Below are 23,240 nucleotides of genomic sequence, written 5' to 3' on the forward strand. Positions count from 1 at the left end.
AATCAGCTAGTGAAATAAATGTTTTTCTTAAGTTTTAAGAGGCTCCTACAACTCTTTCGTTTTATTGCATGGTTAATGATGCATTTCCTCTTTGTCATGATTTCTGCAAGTGGAGAAAAAATGTAATTTGATCCATGTAATCTGATCTATGTAATCTCTTCAGTAGGTTTTAATCATTCATATTTCTTATTATGTAAAATGGGAACTGCTTTTTTTTAAAAATAACACATAGTTTAAAACTTAAAAGCTTTGCATTCTCCCTCATGAAACTTCGGATTGTATAGAACAAGGGTTCTCAACCTTTTTCTTTCTGAGGCCCCCCCAAACACATGATAAAAACACCACATCCCACCTGGTTTTCTGCATATAAAAAGTCAGGGCCGGCATTAAGGGGTAGCAAGCAGGGCAACTGCCCACAGCCCCATGCCATAGGGCGCTCAACAAAGCTAAATTGCTCAGGCTTCTGCTTCAGCCCCGGATGGCAGGGCTCAGGGCCCTGGGCTTCAGCCCTGTGCAGCAGGGCTTAGGCTTTCTATCCTGGGTCCCAGTGAGTCTAACACTGGTTGGTCCTGCTTGGTGGACCCCCTGAAAACTGCTCATGGCCTCCCAGGGGGCCTCGGACCCATGGTTGAGAACCACTGGTATAGGAGGTTGTGTGTCATCCTTTGCAAACTGCAGAACCATTCAAAGCAATAGAACTGCTAGGGGCACATGTTTATCAACCACTGATCTAGATCAGTGGTCTCCTCAGGGGATGCGCAAGAGGATCCTTGGGGGTGCGCAGCAGGAGGAGCACTTTTTTTTGCTTCGGCAAAAATGGTAGAGCCAGCGCGGCGGGGGGTGCGTGCTCAAAATTTTTTTACTGATAGGAGTGCGCGATCAAAAAAGTTTGGAGACCACTGATCTAGACTTTCCAAACACCTGTACAGAAGGCCACACCCATCTAACAATCATGCAGTTCCTCTCCCTACCTCAGCTGGTTCAGTCACTGAAGCCAACACTTTCCGTCTTTAACACATCTTTCTTCTCTTTTCCATTATGTAATACTAGTTTTATTTGTCCAACTACTACGTTTAGTGTAGTTTATATTCACTTATTGTAGTTTAGTCAGCTGTTGATGCTCATCTTTGGAACCACTCAAAGGCTTTGCACGGAGAAGTGTATTGGATTTAAAAAATGAGCTTTGTGTATTACCAAGCTGTCCATAACTGACTGATGTGTTCAGTTCCTCTGTGAAGGACAATATCCTTTTGATTGCACAGCCTAATGGCTTTTAAGCCCTGCCTTATCCCCAAGCTTGAGCACAGGCCTAAGGCGACTAAATTCAGGTGAACAAGACTATTTATAATCCTGGTCAGAACATTCAAATCTGTGTTAAAGTCACATGTTACCATGATGGTTTTACTCCTTTTAATGGTTCTATTGCTCACAAAGCATGAGATGCAGCCTTTTTCAGTGAGAATCTGCAAAGACTGGGTGAAATTCTGGCCCCATTGAAGTCAGCCTAGCAGTTTTGCCATTGTCTTGTTACCGATAAGTTACTTCCCTATTTACCGTGGTCAGAATTTTTGTGGGTGAATGTTAGAATGATTCTGGCTTTTCAGCAAAATTTTTGTTAACATTTCCATCCTGGAAAATAAGATTTGTTATAGCAGTTCAAACTTGGTGTCCTGGCATCAGCAGTGGCTGATAACCAGAATCTTAGAGGAAGGTGGAATATCCTCATGCATCTAGCCATCTATGCAAAGCTGTATGTGGACAAGGAAAAAGGAGGCGAGAATTCCCTCCTGACCCCCGGAGCCAGATATTTTGAAAAATCGGTCTACAGAATTTGACTGTGTATATCAGGGTTTCTGAAAGTATTGGGTTGACCTCTGTGTGAAAGCGTTAAATAATTCCAGGAGAATTTAAGCCAGGCCAGTGAAGAAAAGGTAAATTATTTCTATTTTTATATAAGACTCACCAAAGCCAGAATCCAGTACTGAATAATCAGTACTGAATACTAACCTTCAGTTGATTCATTTTGAGTTGAGAAGTCCAAGGGGGGAATGAGCAAAAAAGCAAGAATACTTCCACTGTCTACAGGATTAAAATATTCTGCCCAAATGCACCATTCCCTGCCCTTTTACCCCGCAGCACCCTATTTTATAAAATGTTTGCTTCAGGGGAAACCCAAGTACATTATCTGATTGCAGGGGGAAGTATACTGTAGTGAAACTGGGAAACTGCTTTCGATTATAGCACTATCCAGTCTAAACTGGCCCTTTCTAAACTGATGTCTATATTCAAACTGAGGATGTAATTTCCAGCACAGGTAGATGTACATGTGCTAGCTATAATCGAGCGAACGTGCTAACAGACGCCTAGCTGTGGCGGCAAGATGGGCTAGCCACTCGAGTGCATACCTAAGGTCCTGGGCGGGACTGTGCTCAGGGCGGCTAGCCAGTCCCACCACCTGTGCCACGGTGGCTGGGCTGCTCTTTTTAGCAAGGTAGCTTGATCAGAGCTGCATGCATACGTCCACCCACACTGGAAATTACACCTCTAGCTCGAATGTAGACATACTTTAAGACACCTTTTATTTTTCAACCTGTGGTTCATGCTTAACATTCATTCTATACATTTTTGCACACAGGAAAAATATGGTGTATCAAAATACCCATAAAGAGCCTTGGTAACATTAAGACATTAAAAATGCATTATCTGGTTACTAGAACGTGAAATGATCTCCTGCGGTTTTGGTAACTGGATAAGTAAATACATCAAACTAAATTGCAAAAGCAGTCATGTGTACGTTATTGATTCTATCTGTCAGTCATGTTTTTATACAGTGCTCATCACTATCCTGTCTGAGACCTTCATCCTTTGAACTGGTGTTAAAAACCCTTTGGGGTTTTTGTTCTATAGTTAAATGCATATAAATCCCATTACTGACTAGTACTTTCTCAATAATCTACATCTAGTAGTCTATGCGGAAGCACTATATTTTGCTAAGAGTGTCGTCTGGTGGAGCTCTCCTAGTGCTTGCGAGTCTTGATTGGATGGTCATCAGGTTTGTTTAGCTCCTGGTGGAAACTTCTGTGACACAAGGGAGTCCTCTCTCTCTTTCCCCTCCCCGCTCCCGAAAGGAAATGTTATTGCTGAGAATTCGAATTTGGTCAAAATAAAAGTATTGGAGCAGTGCAGAGATGGTAGTCAGCATCCAGAGAGGGATGGTATAGCACACATTGAGCTTCAGCATCCCCTGGTGACTGATGCAGAGCAACATTCCTGTCTTTCTAATGACCACCTGCCTTTCTAATTGCTCAGGGGTGGTGGGGGATGCTGGCTGCTGCCAATGAGGAGGAGAGGTAATGAGATTATGTGAAGAAAAGGTTGGCATATATTGAAGCATTAGGGAACAACCTGTTTTTTTTTTTATTCCCTTGGCCCCTCCTTCAGAAGGATGGGTGAAATCCTTAAAACCCTGTATAGACCAGCTCTCATTTTAGTCATTGTCTTAGGGAGGTCCAACAAGATACGGGAAGCTTTATGACCTGCTGTCCTTCCCACACAAACAAGGCAGTAATTAAAATTCACTGAGGGTCTAACTTAACCTGTAAAAGCAAGGAAATATTATTCTTTATTACATTATTACCCCAAATTACCCTTCCCCTAAAGATCTTACAATCTAAGAGAACCAACAGATACAACATGCAAGCAAATTAATCAAGATGGTGATTGGCCACAGCTTGAAAGCTCCTTTGAATGTTTGTTTGGTTTACTATAGGTGGGGCTGGTAGCACCACCTAATGCTAAGGTTGTCAAACCTGTTTTCAAATGCTTATAACTTTACTAATCTTTTGACTGCTCAGAATGAAATTTTCCATGCCGGGCGTCTGCCTCAGGCTGAAATTTTTAGAAATTTCAGCCAAACGGTTCAACCCTTTACAAGAACAAGGCTAAGGAAAATACATAGTTTTGCACACGTTAAAAATTTCTGGTGACCTTTTCTTAGAAAAGCTGTAGTGCCTACATGCTGTGGACTTGAAATTTGGCAGGGCGGTAGCCTTTGTGTCAGAGATGTACATTTCCTTTGCTGTCCCTGCAAAAATCTGCCCAAATTTGACCGAGTTATAAGTCTTTAAAAAATTGCAGTTTACACATGCTCAGTAGCGATTTGTTTGAACTATAGTACGATTCCAAGATTGTCACTTTGTCCGCGTGCCACTCTGAAGCCTAGAATGTCTATTGAGTCAGTGTGAAGCAACAGAAACAGCTACAAGCATGGCTGAGACCACTTTTTCTTCAGAATATCACCAGGTTCAATCATCACCAGGTTCAATCATCAATCATCAAATTTTTAACCTTAGCCTTTTGACTGTACACCCATGAGCTGTACAGATACAGCTAGGCATATATCTATGCCATGCAAAGAGTCCTAGACTGTTGTGATATCAGAGGTAACTCAACAAATCACCACCCTTACTCTACTGCTAATTTACATGCATCAATTTCATTAGTTGTGAGGGAGACTGTACAGATGGTGGATTACTTGGCCCAGCTGTTTTATTATTAAATCCCCTGAAGGTTCCATCTGCACTGTGTATGCTGCAGCCTGGGAAGAGCAGGACTTCCCCTGCAATTGCAGCTCTGGGCTGCTGTGGGCTGGCCCAGGTCCAAGCACCTAACCCATGTCTACACTACCGGCTAAATCGGCACTGCTGCAATCGATGCAGCAGTGTCGATTTAGCGGGTCTGTTGAAGACACGTTAAGTCAATGGGAGAGTGCTCTGCCGTCGACGTCTGTACTCCACCTCCCTGAGAGACGGAAGCTATGTTGACGGGAGAGTGTCTCCCATCGATGTAGCGTGGTGCAGACACCCGTGTAAATCGATCTAAATTACATTGACTTCAGTTACGTAATTTACATAACTGAACTAGCATAACTTAGATTGATTTACAGCATTAGTGTAGACCAGCCCGGAGAGCAGTCTTTCCTCTGCTCTCAGTGACACCCCTGGCAGTATAGAGGAGGAAGCTGCCCAATTCTAATGCAGAGGGGACAAAGGCTGGACCTGCTTGGGGGATTAGATTGGGAAAAGGAGTATGGGGAGGGGAAGGAAGACTGGGACTGGAGGTTGCCAGGTTGGGGAGAGGGAAGCTAGGACTGGCAGTTGGGTTGGGCGGGAAACTGGGACTGAGAGGCTGGGGGGTGGAGGGCAATTGGCTGGGCCAGGAGACTGGAAGCTAGGGATGGAACTGGGGGAAGCAGAAGCCAGTAGTTGAGGGAAAGATGGAGATCAGATGAGGAGCTGTGGGGGAGAATTGGGACTGGCTGGATGAAGAGACTGGGACAAGGAGCTGCGGGGAAGGGGGTGGGGGGAGATATACTCAGTGAGGTGCCCAGGGAGAGAAATTGGGACTTGAAGCCAGTGGGGATGGGAAATTAGGGTTCTGGGGTGACTGGAGACCAGTCTCCAGGGGAGTGGAGACACAAAATAGATGAGGAGCTGGGTAGAACGGGGTCTGGCTGGGCAAGGGCACTGGTGACAAGGAGCTGGTGGGGACTGGGAGTGGGATGGAGAATCCCAAGATATGACATTAGGACTTGCTGAACAAGGAGATTAGGAATGACTGGGACAAAGAGACAGCTGTGGGGGAGAGACTTGATTGGGACTGGGACATACTTGGGGAGAATGGGCAGAAGAGTCTGCCCACTACAGCACACTCCTCTGGAGAGCATAGAGTAGAACCCAAATTTCCTGAGTCTCTCCATTCCTCTGCTGTCAGCAAGTATCTGTGAAACCCACTGACAAAGCGTCCCATTCACCTCTAGTGCTGGCCCACATAAAGAATGATAACCTCCTGCTGCTATCAGTTACTCTGTTAGCTCAGGTGGCAGAGGTGTGTGTGCTGGATCCCCCAAACCTGCTGATGACCATGTGTATAGCTATATGACATCAAACGATGGAATTCCTTGTGGATTTTCCATAACAGCTAAGTTCTTCTGAGCTAACCAGATCCAATTGGCAACAAATATTCAAAGTTTAAGCAGGAGAAGTGGGGTGATTTGAGCCTTTAACCTTTCTGATTGGCCATATTCCCATCTTCCCTTCTTATCCCTTATCAATCCTATTTAAATATAACACTAGGCCTCCAGCAGGACCTTCCTTCCCTGTATCCAACCTTGCTTCTTATCCAAATCCATCTGTAGACAGAGTGCCATGGCAGTGGCATAATACACACTCATCTCTCCCCACCTCCAGCCCCCTCCAAACATTCAAGGTGAAGGTATTAGCTCTCTGACCTCTAGTGATAAGGATTCAAAATCTTACTCATTAAATGCCATCAGATCAATAGGCTGGTTTCTATAATTTTTAATTGTAATATGTTATATTGGTCACATCCATGGACAAAACACTACCCATATCTCACCATGTACAGTATCACTTGGATCATTCTTACTGTACATTATACTTTTATGCAAGATTAAACACTACGCAAGATTAAACACTACATACAATAATTCTCACTACATGTAGTCCAATTGAAATCAGTGGTGCAAGAATTCCATTCAGTTCAGTACAAGAATTCCATTCAGTTCAGTGCAATAGGTCATCATAAAAGAAAGAGTCATACTCTGTGAATCTGCTTCCTAAACTTCTCCCAGAACTTTGTGCAGTCTGTAACACACACAGGCTAATAGTTCATTCTAACTATTCTGCAACAATCTACACAATGTAATGATATAATAAAGGGCAAGAGGGTGTGATCTAGAAGTTAGAGCAAGGGCGTGGGAGCCAGTACTCCTGAGCAGACCTGGGTGAAATATTTCAGGCGAATATTTTATTCAACAAAAAATGCAGTTTCAATCGACCCAAAACTATTTGTGAATTTGACATGAATAGTTTCAGCTATTCACAAAACAGCCAGAAGAGGCAGAGGCAGAAGAGGAGGTGCTGCTGCTGCTGCCCCCTGGCACTTCACCAATCATCTTAAGCCAAGTGATTAAGGCACTCACCTGGAATGACCCAGGTTCAAATCCTTGCTCTGGAACTGACCTGAAACAGGCCTTTTCTATTCGCCAAAACTTCTGGAAAAAAATCAGATTCATTTCAACTCAAACCAATTATATTTTCCCCCCAGAACTGCCACTGAACTGAAAACTCAGTTATTCCCCCAGCACTACTCCTGGGTTCTGTTCCCAACTCTGCTGCTGACTCACTGTGTATCCTTTGCCAAGTGACATAATCTCTCTATGCTACAGTTTACCCATCTGTCAAGTAAGGATAATACCTAATTCACAATAGCCATTTTAATGTTTGTAAAGTGCTTTGAGATCCTTGGGTGAAAGTTACGATGTAAATGCAAACTCTTACTATTAACATGTTTAATTTGCTCTGTCCAAAGTTGCTGAAAGCCACATATGTTGCGGTGGAACTATGCTTGTAAAAATGAGATATAGCAATACCCGACTGCATAAAAAGATAAAACTTGCTGATGCCATTTGGATACGTTTGGTTTTATTTTTTAAAAAATACTAAAAGATCTAAGGACATCAAACACTCTGAGCAGATCGAACACTGTTTTGCAGTGCAGTAGAACCTCAGCGTTACGAACACCTTGGGAATGGAGGTTATTCGTAACTGAAATGTTCATAACTCTGAACAAAATGTTCTGGTTCTTTCAAAAGTTTACAACTGAACATTGACTTAATACAGTTTTGAAACTTTACTCTGAAGAAGAAAAATGCTGCTTTCCCTTTATTTTTGTAGTCGTTTACGTTTAACACAGTACTGTATGGTATTTGCCTTTTTCTTTTTGGTCTCTGCTGCTGCCTGATTGCATAAAGGTGTGTGGTTGACTGATCAGTTTGTAACTCTGGTGTCCGTAACCCTGAGGTTATACTGTATTGCCAACTCCAACTGTTAAAATGTCATGAGCCAGGCCCCATAAACTCATGAGATTTGTTCAGAAATCAAGACCTGTTTAAAAATAATAAATATGTGGTTCCTTTTATTTGGATTCTGGTGTTGCAGCGGTTAGGGTTTACATGTTCAACATTTTCTCTTACTTTTTTTAAAAAAAAATTGAAAGTGAGATTTTCAAGTAATCACATGGCCCCAGCAGCTGAGGCTGGAAGAAAAGTCCCAAATATCACACGACTCGCTATAAAATTGAAAAACTGAACACCACTGGTTTTTGGTTTATTGTTGTTATGTGTTGTGCTCTGGTGCTCTGTTGGTGTGCTCAGCTTTGTACAAAAGACAGAGGAGGACGTGGTCTCTGCCTCACTTAGCTTACAATCTAGACAGACAGGTAGTAATAGAAGTCAGGCACATATGGCCTGGAGAAACAGGATCTATGGGCAGATTCTCAGCTGGTGTAAATTGTCACAGCTCCACTGAAGTCAGTTTTTACCAGAAAGCGATCTGGAATTTGTGGGGGGAGGATTAGGAGTGTGGGGGTCGGGTTATAGCATCTCTTTCTTGGATATGTTAATATTGGTTATTGGATTAAATATACATCTTGGAAGAAATGTGTTGGATCTAAAATTTTGTTTTTAAAAGTATCCAGAAGTCAGGTACATATAGGTATAGTAGCTCAGTCACTCAGTGTTTCTGGATTAAAGCTTTTTATTGTGAACAAGATGTGTAATGTTTTATTTGCCCTGTTTTGCTAACTATGATCTAATATTGTTCCTTATTTGTTAACATGACAGGTTTCTTTCATTCAAATTAAAAGTATTTTCAAGCTAATTCAGCTAAACCAGATCTAATTGCATTTATTTCTATAAAAGTACACACTCTTTATTTGTGCCCACAGTTGACCCTATTATCCAGATAACCCTTTTACACACAGAGATTATTATTTTAACAGGTAGAAAGGAGTCACTGTATTTGTTTGTGTGTCAGAGTGAAAATATAGTTTTTTAAACAGATTTAGTCCTTTACCAGGTGTGCATTTAAGTAATTTTCACTGCATTTATACTTAGGGAGATTAGGAAAGAGAGTAAAAGAACTCTTTGTGCATTTGATTCATGAAATGTATTCATGCGTGTGTAAGTAGAAGAGAGATTTGTGCTACTCAAGAATCGGATCCTTGTCCTACGGTGTAGAGGGAGGTGAAGGGTGTGATATTTGCTGCTCAAGTACGTGTTATAATAATTGTATATTCAGTTCATTATTTTTAAATGACCTTCCTGGGCATTAAGCCATTTTTTTTCTTACCTCTTCCCTGCAGGGTTAGGGTGGGTAAGAAACCATACCTTGTAAACAGTAAAATTGCTGCTGTACAGGATGCGAATGTGTAGTAGCAGTACACGTAGGTCAGTTCAGGTGAGCATGCCAATGCTGCAGAAAATGAGTTTGGAAGGAAAAACTTTTTTTTGCTATAAAAAGATATTAAAATGTAGAGAATATAAAACACACCAATGAAAGTTATTTCCATAGAATATCATACGCTTGAGCACTTTACTGAGCACATTATTGTACTTTAAGATGTACTTCGAGCTCCTGAACATCCAGTGCTGCTCCCATCACCTTCTCCCATTTTATGTGGCGTCCCAACAAACACTAAGCCATTGGCATCGTATCGGACATGGAACCCTGATGGCGCATGAAGTCAGCTGACAGGGCCTTTTATATGATATATAAACGGTTGCTCTTGTTTTATATCCCTTGGAATATAGAATAATTAAAACTTTGCAAAACCACTAAGTTATTTAAAAAGACTTCTTCATTGGGCAAACTCTATGCCCAGTCTGCTTTTGTAACCATGGGATAAGTGGGGCATCATTTGAGTGTGAGCCAGTGACTGGTGTGGAACTAGATTTCTCGGAATCTAAGAATAAAAAGAAAAAAGCAAGGCTTAAACAAATGTACTGAACGCCTCATTTGAGGGGAATTTTGTAAACAGTAAGTCACTTCCGTGTGTGCTGAACCTTAAGTGCCTGAGTCTCATTGAGAGCAATGGGACTACTTGAGTGCTTAGCGTTAAGCACATGCTTCAGTTCTTCCCGAAATTGGGGCCATAACGTGCAAGTTACCTTTAGATAATAAACAGGATTTCTGAACTCATTTTCTGTTCAGTTTAACATATGTAGTACACAGTAGTCTTCAGATGTATATATTTTACACACACACACACACACACACACACACGCATGATGAATGAAAAACATTACATCAGAGCAAAGTTTTAGAAGTGCCAGATTTTATTTTAATGTCGTATTAATGTAACAGATTATAAAGTGAATATAAAGAATGTTTCAGTCTTTGGAGTTACACTGTGAAATAGCCATATAAATCTGGCTAAGCAGAATAAATCTCACTAGAAAGTGGGGTAGAGACACCTGTGTTAGTGACATTTCTTACAGGGCCTTTGATCTTTGTTGTATACAACTCTCTTGGTTTCTAATTCTAAAGATATTTGAAGTTGCAAGGTGCTTTAGCTTAGTCCTGTATTTAATCATTTATTCACCAGTTGAAGCATTTCTTTTGGTCAGAGGTGTGTTCACTAATAAAGCTTCTGTTCTTTTTGGTAAACAACATATTTACAAACCACAAATAACAAAGTAGAAGCTGCAGAAGGGTTATGGCGTGATAATTAAGTACAATGGCGACCCATATGAACAGAAAATGCCAAGGAGCTAAAACAAAGCAACAACAGCTTTGTTTGTTGACAGATGTAGGAGCCATATTGTTAGTTAATTGGGTAATGGTGTAAACATTTGCAAACTCTGCTGTCCCTCAGTGGATTAAAAAACAGCACACTGAAATCAAGGGTGAAAAGTGGCACAAGCTTCTTACTGCAGGTACTGAATGTTGCTTTTAACTAACTTCCCACATATAAAGAAATTGAGAAAAGGACATCGCTCATCGTTGTTATTAAGGTAACTGAAGTTTGCAAACCCAAGAGTTTTGATTAGGCTGTGTATCATTAATTACACTCAAGTGAATAATAGGTTTCCATCTGGTTACAGTCTGGAGGATAGTGTTCATTAACCCAGCGCTGCTTTTCAAATCCGTTTTTGCCTGATACAAACAAATCTCTCTCTCTCCACCTACATTTTCTTGCTTTTGCAATAAAGGGGTTGTGGGATTTGAAACGAGAGAGGATCTAATTAGATACAGGTTTAAACTGAACAGAGAAATAAAATTGCTTCTCTCAGGTGCACTGTACCTCTTGTGCTGAGAATTATAAAGGTCCCTATATACTTCCCTTTCAGCGCCTAAATGCAATGGACTGTAGCAGAAGAATACTAAAGCATTAAAAATGCAACAAAGGTACTTAATTAGTATACTTCTGTAATCACAAACTTAAACGCACTACTTTGGCTGTTTTTTACATAACAGGTTTGCTTTCTAAGATAACCTTTCAATAATTTAAGCAGCATCTGTGCAGGAATGCATAATTGGAGTTAGATTCTTATTATCTACAAATGAATTTTAATGGTCTGGTGTCTGTACGAACTATTTTTCTTCTCTACCATTCACAGATAACTCACTGTGGTATCTAAAACATAAGAAAATATATCCCAGCATTGGGAATTAAAAATATGCATCCGTATTTTTTTAAGTTCCATTACATTCATCAGGGTGAATGAGATTGATTTTAAATCTTAGAGAATGTGCTTAGAGAAGTGATAAGCACATTTTTTTTAAAATGTAAAAATAGTTAATTATCTGCAAGTGCACAGTAAAACAGTGGCAATAAAGATTTTGGGAATAAATGCTATAAAATTAAGCGGATACATCAAAGTAGGTAGATACAATATTTTACTACTTTAAAAAAGAAATCTGTTTTCCCAATCCAGTCTTTGAAATTTTGAAAACAATTTTTTCAGTTCAGTTTTTAATTGCATTTTAAAACTTTTAGTATACCAGGATTGATAAGAGAAGCATACCATACCCAAACTGCATTCAAGGCAGAAATGAAAATTAAATACACTAGGTGTTAATTATAGTAATTTCTAATACCTGACACACCTGGGACCCTAATATGTCACTGATTCTATTTTTTTAAGCATTTATTTCTATTAAAAGTACTCCTTAAAAACCAGTGGCATGATATGGTCCTAGGTAAAACACTTCTTGCTTCTAAATAAGGCTTGCCTGTATGCATTTGTCATTGCTGTTTTAGCATAATGCTAATAATACAGTACTCATGAACATACCCTCAATAACAAACCAGTGTGCATGTGCAAAGAAAGAAGTAAAAAATGGGTTAGCAAACAGAACTAAAGTTCAAACTATCAATGAATTATTTCAAACAAAGTAAAAAGTAGTGTTTAAATATTTATAGCAAAACCTTGCCATTGTCCTTTTAAATGCCACAGTGGTGTTATACAAGTCTGGATGTTGCAACATACAAATGTTTGATTCAGAAGGCTGGGCTCTCCTCTCCACTATTTTGTGTATGTGAAACATTACCAGCAAATACCTCCTACTGAAAACTTCATAGCTCTAGAGACTGAGCCTAAATGCATGGATCAAGCCCATATGTAGGACAGTTTCCAAAGCACTTGAGCACATGCTACATTTCAGTAAAGCACTTAAGTACATGCTTAAGTTTCACTGAAGTTACTTCAATGGAGCTTGAATGCTTTGTTGGACAGGGATGAGATTACTCACAGTTTAAAGTGAAAGCCAGTTGTAGTTGAAGGTGCTCAAAGCCTTAAGAGCCAATTTTTAAAGGCATTTAGGAACCTAAAGATACAAATAGGTGCGTAGTGGGGTTTTCAAAAGCGCTCAGGCACCAAATTCCAAGTGCTTAGCTAGATGCCTAGGTGTGACAATCCCACTATGCGCCTATCTGCATCTTTAGGTTCCTAAATGGTATTAAAAATCTGGCCCTTAATGCTTTGCTGAACCAGGGCTCAAATGAATAAAATATAAAGCCAATCCTACATTCTTGCACACTTAAATCTCCCCTTGAAGTAAGTGGGCATTTAGGATGCATGTGAGCTTGTAGTCTTTTCGTGTCTCTCACCTTCACCCCCAGTGTTCCAGTAATCCTTTCAGAATGACATCCCCACTGTGACAAAAACAGATATCTTCATACTGAAGATGATGAGGGAAAGTAAACAACTTTTCTCTGAGCAAATGTGTAGTATCTGTTGAATCTGTTCTTTCACCAATGTACTGGGAATGCACAGAGCTCCCATTAGCACTAATGGGAATTATCTTTGTGAATCCCCCAGGCAGAAATCAAAACTGCTCCCCAATGAACATTAATCTATACTCCTAAAAATATACAGTTCAAAGGAAATCTACTTATACATGTCTTTTCAGATTTCTTTTTTATCTTTACAGGTGACTCAGTTGGATCCAAATAAATCATTACTGGAGGTAAAACTGTATCCTCAAGAAACCCTTTTCCTAGAGGCAAAAGAATAGATCAAAACAGATTGCAGGACTCGTAATCCTTTGATAAGACAGAGGCACAGCGTTGGGAGAAAGGCTTCTAGCAAAACCACCTTCTACTGTCATCCAATTCAATGCAGTGTCACAACTCTGCCTCTTGCAAGAATCCTGAAAAAAGAATAAACCTAGCTACTTAAAGTTTCACATACATGAGTATATGTTTCCAACCTCGTTTAAATGAGCAGAGGATAATATTCTGTTATGAACACTGAACATTACGATTCTGTTGCTCACTTCTCATCTGGCTTTTGTTATAATTAATGCACTGTTAAAATGTGAGTGATTGTTAAGTAGAATTTTTACTCCTCAAATGCCCCTTTTTCACCAAGAAATCTTGGACATTTCTGCCTGTACTTTTGACACTAGAATGCTGTATATTTGATATCTCGCTGAGCCAGCGCTCTCATATATATGCATTTTACTCTGTGTTTGAATTTCTACTTTGCCACCTAATTTGAAGAGGCAGAAAAAATTAAATGGGACATTCTCAAACATGGAAATTTAACAGTATTATAGTAGAAAGCACATAATTTTTGTTGGTACTTTCTGACTTCTTTGATAAGATGTAAGGTTTTGTTTGAAGAATATAGTTTGACATATATGCAAGATATTTATTTACTGGTTCTGCTTTGGGTCTCGATTCTAATTCAGTTTAGGAAGTATTTTCCATTACATTGCAGTGTGTGAAACTGCTTATTGCATGATGTGAATATTTAAATAATGTTAGAAATGGGCCAGTACCAGAAACCTGGTATCTTGCCAACACTTCAGGAATCAGCTGATATTGAGTATCAGCTGTTAAAAATCTTTCAAATACCAGATACAAAAGTTCTCTATTCCTCATTGTGGAAGAAATGGTAGTTCCCATTTTTGCATTTTTCCTTCTTTCTGGCACTTGTTTGTATCCTATTACTCTGCTGTTTTTAAAGCACCTTGTTTGTTTCACCAAATGATAAATATCTAAAGAGATGGTGTAATAAGAAATCTGCCTTATTATTGCACACTTTTTTGACATTTTAACAAGAGATTACTGATCCCGTCTCAGATTAACAAATTCTAGTTCCATTGTCTGAAATGTATGCACCAACTATCTGGTATCTGATATGGACAAAATTTGGTACCTTATGTACCTAAACCATAGAATGAGCATACTGAAGGTTCAGACCATAACATACACTTGATGCCTAAACCTGCATCAAAACACTTTTGATCTGTTTTTTGTTTTATTCCTGGGCTTACTGTATAGTGCACAGGAGCACTACAGAAACATCAGCTGCTAATCAAACTACTTGGAATATTATTTTTCACACTTTGTTTATACGTAACTCATGTTCTTTACCGTAGCAGATCGAATCCCAATTTGAACATTTTATACTAATCAGAAACTAACTGTACACACCTTCAGTCTTTTTTTTTTCTTTTGGAGGAATGGAGATATAAAATTAATGTATGACTATTATTAGGGTGTTAGTAAAGCTGATATATTGTTACCTACCAAAAAATGCAAACTTCAGAGTGGGGAAAGCCTTACTGTATCTTTATGATAATTCTGTAATTAATAATGCACACAGCACATACTTTTAGAAGTGATGTATTCATGACAAGCTAAAGGTTTGGATGTGTAAGCAAATTTTAATCATCTGCAGTCCACAACACACACAATAGCAGCCAAATGAAAGGCAAATGTAAATGTAATGGAGAACTAAATGCAGACACTTCATTCTAAACCTTTGTACTGCTTCACGAGAAAAGCAAAACAAAACAAAAGCGAACACTACATCTATTAAATCTAAATTTAACACAGGTTGCAAACTGGGGTGACTTTGTTTGCACAATCACAGTAACTTACACAGCAGACATTTCAAAGTGATGCTTTAACTTCCCCCTCCTCCCCCAATTAGCTCGTCATTGTTAAATTGACTATTAAAGAAAGGAGTTGCTGAAATATTGCTGCACGTAGCAGAGTGACCTTTCAGTTAACTTTTTATATTTAATCTGTTCTGTTTAACTTTTGTTTGATCTCATCATGCTGTTTTCTCTCATTCAACTTTATTTCTGTATTTTGACTATATATTCTTTGATACTAATTTCATAAAGTTATTAAATGTGGCTTGAATATTTGTTGAATCTGTTGAAGTCAATGCTCCTGGTTTTTTTCCTAACATTTGTTTTGACAGTTTCTTCTCATTTTATTCATACCACAAAATATCATCAAAACGTGGTGGTGATAATTAAAACCGTTCTAAGTGGTGGTATTGCAGCCCTCTTCTGGTATATAAAACATCATCCTGCAAGAATGCAAATATATCTATTTCAACAAAATGTTTATGATTTCAGTTCTAAGAGACATTGGGCCTCATTTTGAGAAGCAGCCTCCTGGGTTTGAGACCCCTTTCCAGATTAGGCCCATTATGCAAATTGATCCAGTGTGGAAACATGAATATCCTATGCATGATTTTCTGCTGTCCTAAACTAACCATAGTATTCACATCATCTGCTCTGCTGGTGCGGTTAATTCACCAATCATTATTCAGACTAATTTTGTTATGCAACATTACCTAAAACTGTTACAATGTACTACGGAGCATATCTCTGATTCTGCTTTTATATCTTCAGCTCCCTCATATTAATGGATTATCATTAATGCATTCATATTAAATCTTAATGAATTATTGTTAATGGAATCCTGTAATAAAATGTTGGCTTTAACTGTTAACCCTCTAAACATTATGGTGAAGGTGGCGCTCTCTCTGCGGCTTCTGAGGAAACTTCCTGCTTTTGGCATTGCTGTTCTAATCACATTAGAGATTAAGCAAAAGCCAAGTGTTTCATCTGTATTCTCTTCGTCTGCACTCTTACATTTAGTGAGGGTGGTTTTTTTATGAAATTATTTTTTCTTAATGTAGCAGAACAGGCCTTTGGCTTTCATAAACTGTACCTTTTCTGTGACATTAGAAACATAAAATAAATTTGTAGTTACAATAATGTTTCTACTAAAATGTACTTGATCTGTGTTTAAAACATCGTATGCTTTCACTATTCCTATCGATGTGGGAGAGAAATATAGTTACCAAGTCTATATACCTGAGATAAATTTTGCAGAGATTATATAGCGTCTGAGAACTACACAGTGAATTCCTAGTTACTGTTAACTGTTCTTACTTTGTTTTTGACCAGTGTCAGCAATTAGCGTGAGACTCTTTCATTACTCCACAAGTCTCTCACAAAATGAGTATGCTTAGGTTTTCTCCGTTATGGCTATTTGTATAGTACAGTCTATCAATTTTAACTTTAATTTACCAATTGTTCCCTAGTCTTGGATGGAGGGGTTTTGTAAGCATGCATTGGAAACATTAAAGTAATCTTAACTGAAAACTCTTAATGAGTAAAAAGCATTCCTGGCTCATCAATATCATCATTCTCTAAACAATTTCAAGTCTAATGAATCAATTGATCAATCCATTATTTTCTTGATTGATTCAATTCCCTTAATCTCTAGCTAACTTTCTTAGTTCTCAATCAGTGGCACAACTTTGACCTCCAGTCCTGGACAACCACTGGCATCTGAGCTTTCAAACCCATCTCCCTTATTAGTGACACAGGATCAAAGATAATGGAGCTCCTTCACTAGCTTCTGTTCCCCCTCCCCACCCCGCCCAAGACACATGTCCACAGCATGTCCCAAATGAGTGCCCTTGAGAGAACTGAACTGAGTTTTAGTCACACTGTTGGGTCCAAACATTTAGAACGGAGCTGTTCAAGGCTCCTTTGCACCTTCATTTGTCCCCACTCTTTCTACAAAGCCTACTCATTTATATAAGGAAGAGTTGTGTTACACAGTGATATAGTAGCTTCAATTTTGAATATATCTCAGCACTTTCTGATACAGTAACTCCCCACTTAACATCCTCTTGCTTAAAGTTGTTTTGATCTTACATCCCTGCTCAATTACAGAACATGCTCCATTTAAAGTTGTGCAATGCTTCGCTATAACGTTGTTTGGCTGCCTGCTTTGTCCACAGCTGGCAGCCCCCCATCAGCTCCCATACGCGCCCCCCCACCCCGACAGCGCCTCCCGCCCACGGATCAGCTCCTCCCTCCTCCCCGCGCCTTCTGCCCGCGGCAATCAGCTGGCTTGCGGCGTTCAAGAGGGAGGGGGGAGGAGCGAGGACTCAGCATGCAGGCTCCCCCTTCTTCCCCTGCCTCCCGAACGCCGCAAACCAGCTGATTGCCGTGGGCAGGGGAAGGAGGGAGGAGCGAGGACGCGGCGTGCGGAGTAAAGGGGGGGGGAGAAGAGGTGGGTTAAGGGTGGGGACTCGGGGAAGGGGTGTCATGGGCAGGCCAAGGGTTGAGCCCCCTGCCCCTGGTGCTTGCAGAGTAGGAGAAGCTGCCGCTGATGCTGCATAACGTGCTTCTCCTAGCCTACAGCACCTTCAGCCTCCTTGCCTGCCTCGTTGTCTCCAGTGCCAGTGGGCTGTGCCTGTGTGGGGTAAGGCGGGAGCACCTCCCAACTATTGTATTGTACTGTACAGCAAAAAAAAATTTCCCTGGAACCTAACATCTCCCTTGCTAGACTACACACTTCCAAGTCTGGCTACAAATTTCCATAACTGGCCTTTCTAGGGTTTACAATTAGCATTTCTCTTACAGCATATTTAATTTAACAGTAAAAGCTCTTTTCAATGTTTTAGGGCATTTTTATTTTATCTCCTTGATTAATTAGTAAAATAATTATAAAAATCTTACTTTGGCAACTCTATTTTGCTTTCCTTGTTCATATTTTCTGACATACCTTTCTCATGTGTCCTGATCCATTTCCAGTTTCAGACTGGATGCTTACCTCATTTGTGGACCATGGATAAGTTGTTTCACTAAATAATTATTATACATGCACACTACTCTTTATCCATTCAGAAATGCAAGATACAATAATACATCTATTCCATCCACTTTGCCCTTTGGACATCCCTAAACATTGCTTTACCGTCTGGGATAAAGACAGATTTTTCCATCTCCTAAAAATACCCTGACTTTTCAACATGAATTACAACTACTTTTTGTCACTAGATTTGTATTGAAACCAAGGAACGACAGGTAACTGAAATAACTATGATAATTAAATATATAAGCCCATATTCTCTGCTCTGACTTAACCGTTCTCAGGGGAGGACCAGAGAAGGGCTCACTTAGTGCCAAGACCATCTTTGTGGCTCCCTGATCCTGGATCCAGCTTGGGTGCTGGTTTGGCCTCACTGTATTTCAGAAAAACCATTGTCACCTGAGCACTGCATAACTCTCCAGCTACACCCCTTAGGCTGGGAAAGGGAATAGTGTTAGAACTGCTACAACGCAGACCTTGTGCCATCCAGTGATGTACCCGACCTAGACGGAATCCTCAGGAGTACAGTAACACTAGCTGTATGGCCCTTCTGCATGGCAAAAAGGGGCCATCAAGCCTGTAAATGAAGAGCAGCCAATGGAGTGTAGAATGAAAACAGCACAAAGGAATTTGGAAGAAGTTGCCCTAAAAAAAATAGTAATTACGAGGGCATCGTTAACTTATTTTTAGATTGACTAGTTTCAACAATGTTCAGTTTTGGATGCCCCTCCCCTTGAAATGGTCTGTCCTGACATTATTTACAATTCTTTTTAACAATGCAAATGGATTTCTTTGCTCTCTTGTTCACAAGGATCTTTTCAGCAAGCAAGAAACTTAGTGTACGGGGGAATAGTGGAACTGGTTGTTCACGATTTGCTGCCAAATGCACAAAGCAAACAAACTGAAGAAAATAGCGAAATTATATATATCTGCTAACTTCTTTGTTAAAGTAATCTCAGGTGCTGTTTTTAGCTATAGTTGGTATCAATTTTTCAAACTGAAAGGTGATTTTCACATTGCTGGTGTCACTGTAACTAAGGGAAAGTTAATAATTATCAGGTAATTAAGAGGAAGTTCATACTGTGTTTCTAAATATAGAATAAGTCTGAAGATTTTGCACTCTGTACATTCTTTCAATGGAATGTTATCTGTAATAGCTCAAGCATGGCAGACAATTCTGTTAACTAGGCTGTGAACCAAAGGGTGAGGATGGTCTTTCAGGTCAAAAAAATTACAATGTATAATGTGAAATGAGGGGCCTTGGACCCAAAAAGTCATCTTACCAGACTTTGAGTGCTAGTAGCAAATATATCCCATAGCCGGTGATGGGGAGGGCTCTGAGTTACTACAGAGAATTCTTTCCCAGGGGTCTGGCTGGGTCTTGCCAAAATATTCAGGGTCCTACTGACTGCCATGTTTGGGGTTGGGAAGGAATTTTCCCCTGGGGTCCTACTGGCAGAGATCCTGTGGGGTACATAGCCATTCTCTGCAGCATGAGGCACTTGAGGGTTTAAACTAGAGCAGTGGTTCTCAAACTGTGGGTCAGGACTCCATTTTAATGGAGTTGCCAGGGCTGGCTTAGACTGCCTGGGGCCAAAGCCCCAGGGCATCAGCTCTGGTCAGCAGGGCTCAAATTACAGGTCCCCTACCTGGGACTGAAGCCCTAGGGCTTTGGCTCCCTCCCCCCCCCCCCCCCCCCCCACACACACACACACACACACTCACCCAGGGCAGTGGTGCTCAGGCTTTGACTTTGGCCCTCCTGGGGTTGTGCAGTAATTTTTGTTGTCAAAAGGGGGTCATGGTGCAGAGAACCCCTGAACTAGAATAAATGATAGATTCTCTGTAACTTGAAGTCTTTAAATCATGATTTGAAACATTCAGTAACTTCAGCCAGAGGTTAGGGGTCTGTTACAGGAGTGGGTGGGTGAGGTGCTACGGCCTGCAATGTGCAGGAGGTCTGACTAGATAATTGTGATGGTCCCTTCTGGCTGTAAAGTCTATGGAGGGTAAATGATACTTATACGTAGATTCACTTCAATACACCCCCCAAACTGATACATTTCTATCTCTGTAATATGGGAAGAAAAGTCTTATTCTGATTGAGACTTTGGGTACAAAAGAAAACAGTTCACTCTAGTGTTGGCTTTGAATCCATGAGAGCTGCCTGTCACGTAATACAAACTCTTTAGTATTTTCGAGGAGCTGAGGACCACAACCCTTCCTCCCAGTTTGCCTTGCAAGAGGGGTGGGGTCATTTCGTTTATAAAGGTGCAACAGTTACCAAATATGTAATGGTGCATTACCTGTATAAAATGAGGTATTAGAAAAAATAAACATTTAAGCAGCTATTCAAAAGTCAACTGAACACTAAGGCCCTGATAATATCCAACAATATGACCCCATTGCCATAACACAATGGGCCTTAAAAATTTCCTGCAGAACATATCCCCATTGTCATGGCACTAGTCAGATGGCATAGGGATGGTATAACAGTTCTATCCCAGCTCTGGCATATGGGGCGGGGAGAAGGTGAGAGGGAAGTGTGTTTGGAGAACACTGTGATCAGACTATTTTCAGATGGCATGAAAGCCTATCAGGGATGGTTATAACCTAGCACAAACCTAGACAGGAGGCTGGCCAGAATTAGGGAAGCACAAAGTTGGCTTAAAGGCCCTATACATCTCTGGAAAGAATGAGAAGATAATCTAGCCCGAAGGGCATATATAAATCTTAGAGAGGAAAGGAAAAGATTGCTTTCTTTCCATCTCCCCAGGCAAAGAGGTGACAAATGCCATTGGTTTCCAATATCCACATTTTGGCATATCAAGTTTTAACTCTCTGAAGTGCACTCTACTAGTCTCTCTCTCGCTCTTAAAATTCCTTTCCAAACAAAGGAAAATAGTAAAATTGGTCATATTCAGGGAAGACTGAATTTTCTACTGCTTTCTCCTCCTCTTCTAGAGGAAAGACCTCATTTTGTGACAAGAATGTCCCTGGAACCATTAGTCTAATCATCGTAATAAATTTTGGCATCCTTAATTAATCTATGTTTAGCAGGAAACATGACAAATTTGTGGAATGCTGAAGTCTGAAATTTGGATATTAAATCAAGATATTTTTTCTTATTTGACTGAGTCATTTTACTATCATAAAGGGAAAAAAACCTTTTCTTGTCATTTAAAAAAATGCCAATGCATCATGAATTTGTTTTAAAACACTTACACAGTCAATGATTACATGCTAAAAAAACTTCTGAGGAAAATGGAACTGGTACCAAAATCCAAAGAAAACTTAACAGGGATGTAAAAATGTTTAGAAATATGAATGTGAGGATGAAAATCAATAAATAATGCCCATAGACCAGGAGACATAGGACATATCTACACTACAAAATTATGTCTACCTAAGTTACATTGCTATACAGCCACCACAGTTATTACAATGCTTGTGCATGTGCACACTACACTCCTTGTGTTGGCAGTGCACAGCCTCACCAGGAGCACTTGTATCAGGGGTCTGTTCTGGGACCAGTTCTATTCAACATATTCATAAATGATCTGGAAAATGCAAAGTACTGCACATTAGAAAACATAATCCCAACTATACATATAAAATGCTGGGGTCTAAATTAGCTGTTTCCACTCAAGAAAGAGATCTTGGAGTCATTGTGGATAGTTCTCTGAAAACATCCACTCAATGTGCAGCAGCAGTCAAAAAAGCGAACAGAATGCTGGGAATAATTAACAAAGGGATAGATAATAGGACAGAAAATATCATGTTGCCTCTATATAAATCCATGGTACACCCACATCTTGAATACTGTGTGCAGATGTGGTCGTCCCATCTCAAAAAAGATATATTGGAATTGGCAAAGGTTCAGAAAAGGGCAACAAAAATGATATGGCATAAGGAATGGCTTCCATATGAGGAGAGTTTAATAAAACTGGGACTTTTCAGCTTGGAAAAGAGACGGCTAAGGGGAGATATGATTGAGGTCTATAAAATCATGACTGGTGTAGTGAAAGTAGATAAGGAAGTGTTGTTTACTACTTCTCATAACACAAGAAGTAGGGGTCACCAAATGAAATTAATAGGCAGCAGGTTTAAAACAAAAAAAAGGAAGTATTTCTTCACACAACGCACAGTCAACCTGTGGAACTCCTTGCCAGAGGATGTTGCGAAGGCCAAGACCATAAACAGGGTTCAAAAAAGAACTAGATAAATTCATGAAGGATAGGTCCATCAATGGCTATTAGCCAGGATGGGCAGGAATGGTGTCCCTAGCCTCTGTTTGCCAGAAGCTGGGAATGAGCAACAGGGGATGGATCACTTGATTACCTGTTCTGTTCATTCCCTCTGGGGCACCTGGCACTGACCACTGTCAGAAGATAGGATACTGGGCTAGATGGATCTTTGGTCTGACCCAGTAGGGCCATTCTTATGTTCTTATGATACAGAGGTCAATGTGAGGCATTATGGGACAGGTCCTGGAGGCTAGTAACACTCAATGTAAGTAACTCAGTGTCTACACTGACACCGCGTCAACCTAACTACATCAACTGTGACTTTATGCCGCTCGGGGAGGTGGCATTATTAAGTTGGCATAGCAGGGCAGTTATGTTGGCAGGAGCAAAATTTAAGTGTAGACACATCCACAGCTAAGTCGACATAAGCTACCTTGCTTTGACTTAACTGTATACGGTAGACCAGTTCTTAGTACCTAGCATTGTTGTATTCACATAATCAGGAATGCCCAAAATACAAATAATAAATATCTGCCCTCTCAGTCCTTGTCCTCAAACGAAACCTGCCCAAAACCTTCAAAAGACAAGCCTGGAAGTTTAAATTCATAACTTTGCTAGATACTAAAAATCATGGACTTAATAAAGACACTGGATTTACGGCTTACTACAACAATCTGCAACCCACTATCCCCCCTTCTTTTGTCT

General features: G+C 40.2%; 1 protein-coding gene across 1 annotated transcript in view; it reads left to right on the plus strand.

Annotated features, from left to right (window-relative positions):
• LOC113406567 (FAS-associated factor 1) overlaps window positions 1–16,024 on the plus strand; it is a 323,445-nt gene extending 307,421 nt beyond the window's left edge. Inside the window, exon 19 of the mRNA XM_026651889.2 lies at window positions 13,299–16,024. Coding sequence (XP_026507674.1) covers window positions 13,299–13,382 — 84 coding nt within the window. The 3' untranslated portion in view covers window positions 13,383–16,024. The remainder of the gene's footprint in view (window positions 1–13,298) is intronic.
• Window positions 16,025–23,240: the final 7,216 nt, after the last annotated feature.

The sequence above is a fragment of the Terrapene carolina genome, unplaced genomic scaffold, assembly GCF_002925995.2.
Source record: "Terrapene carolina triunguis isolate 2854851 unplaced genomic scaffold, T_m_triunguis-2.0 Scaffold105, whole genome shotgun sequence".
Classification (NCBI taxonomy): domain Eukaryota; kingdom Metazoa; phylum Chordata; order Testudines; family Emydidae; genus Terrapene; species Terrapene triunguis.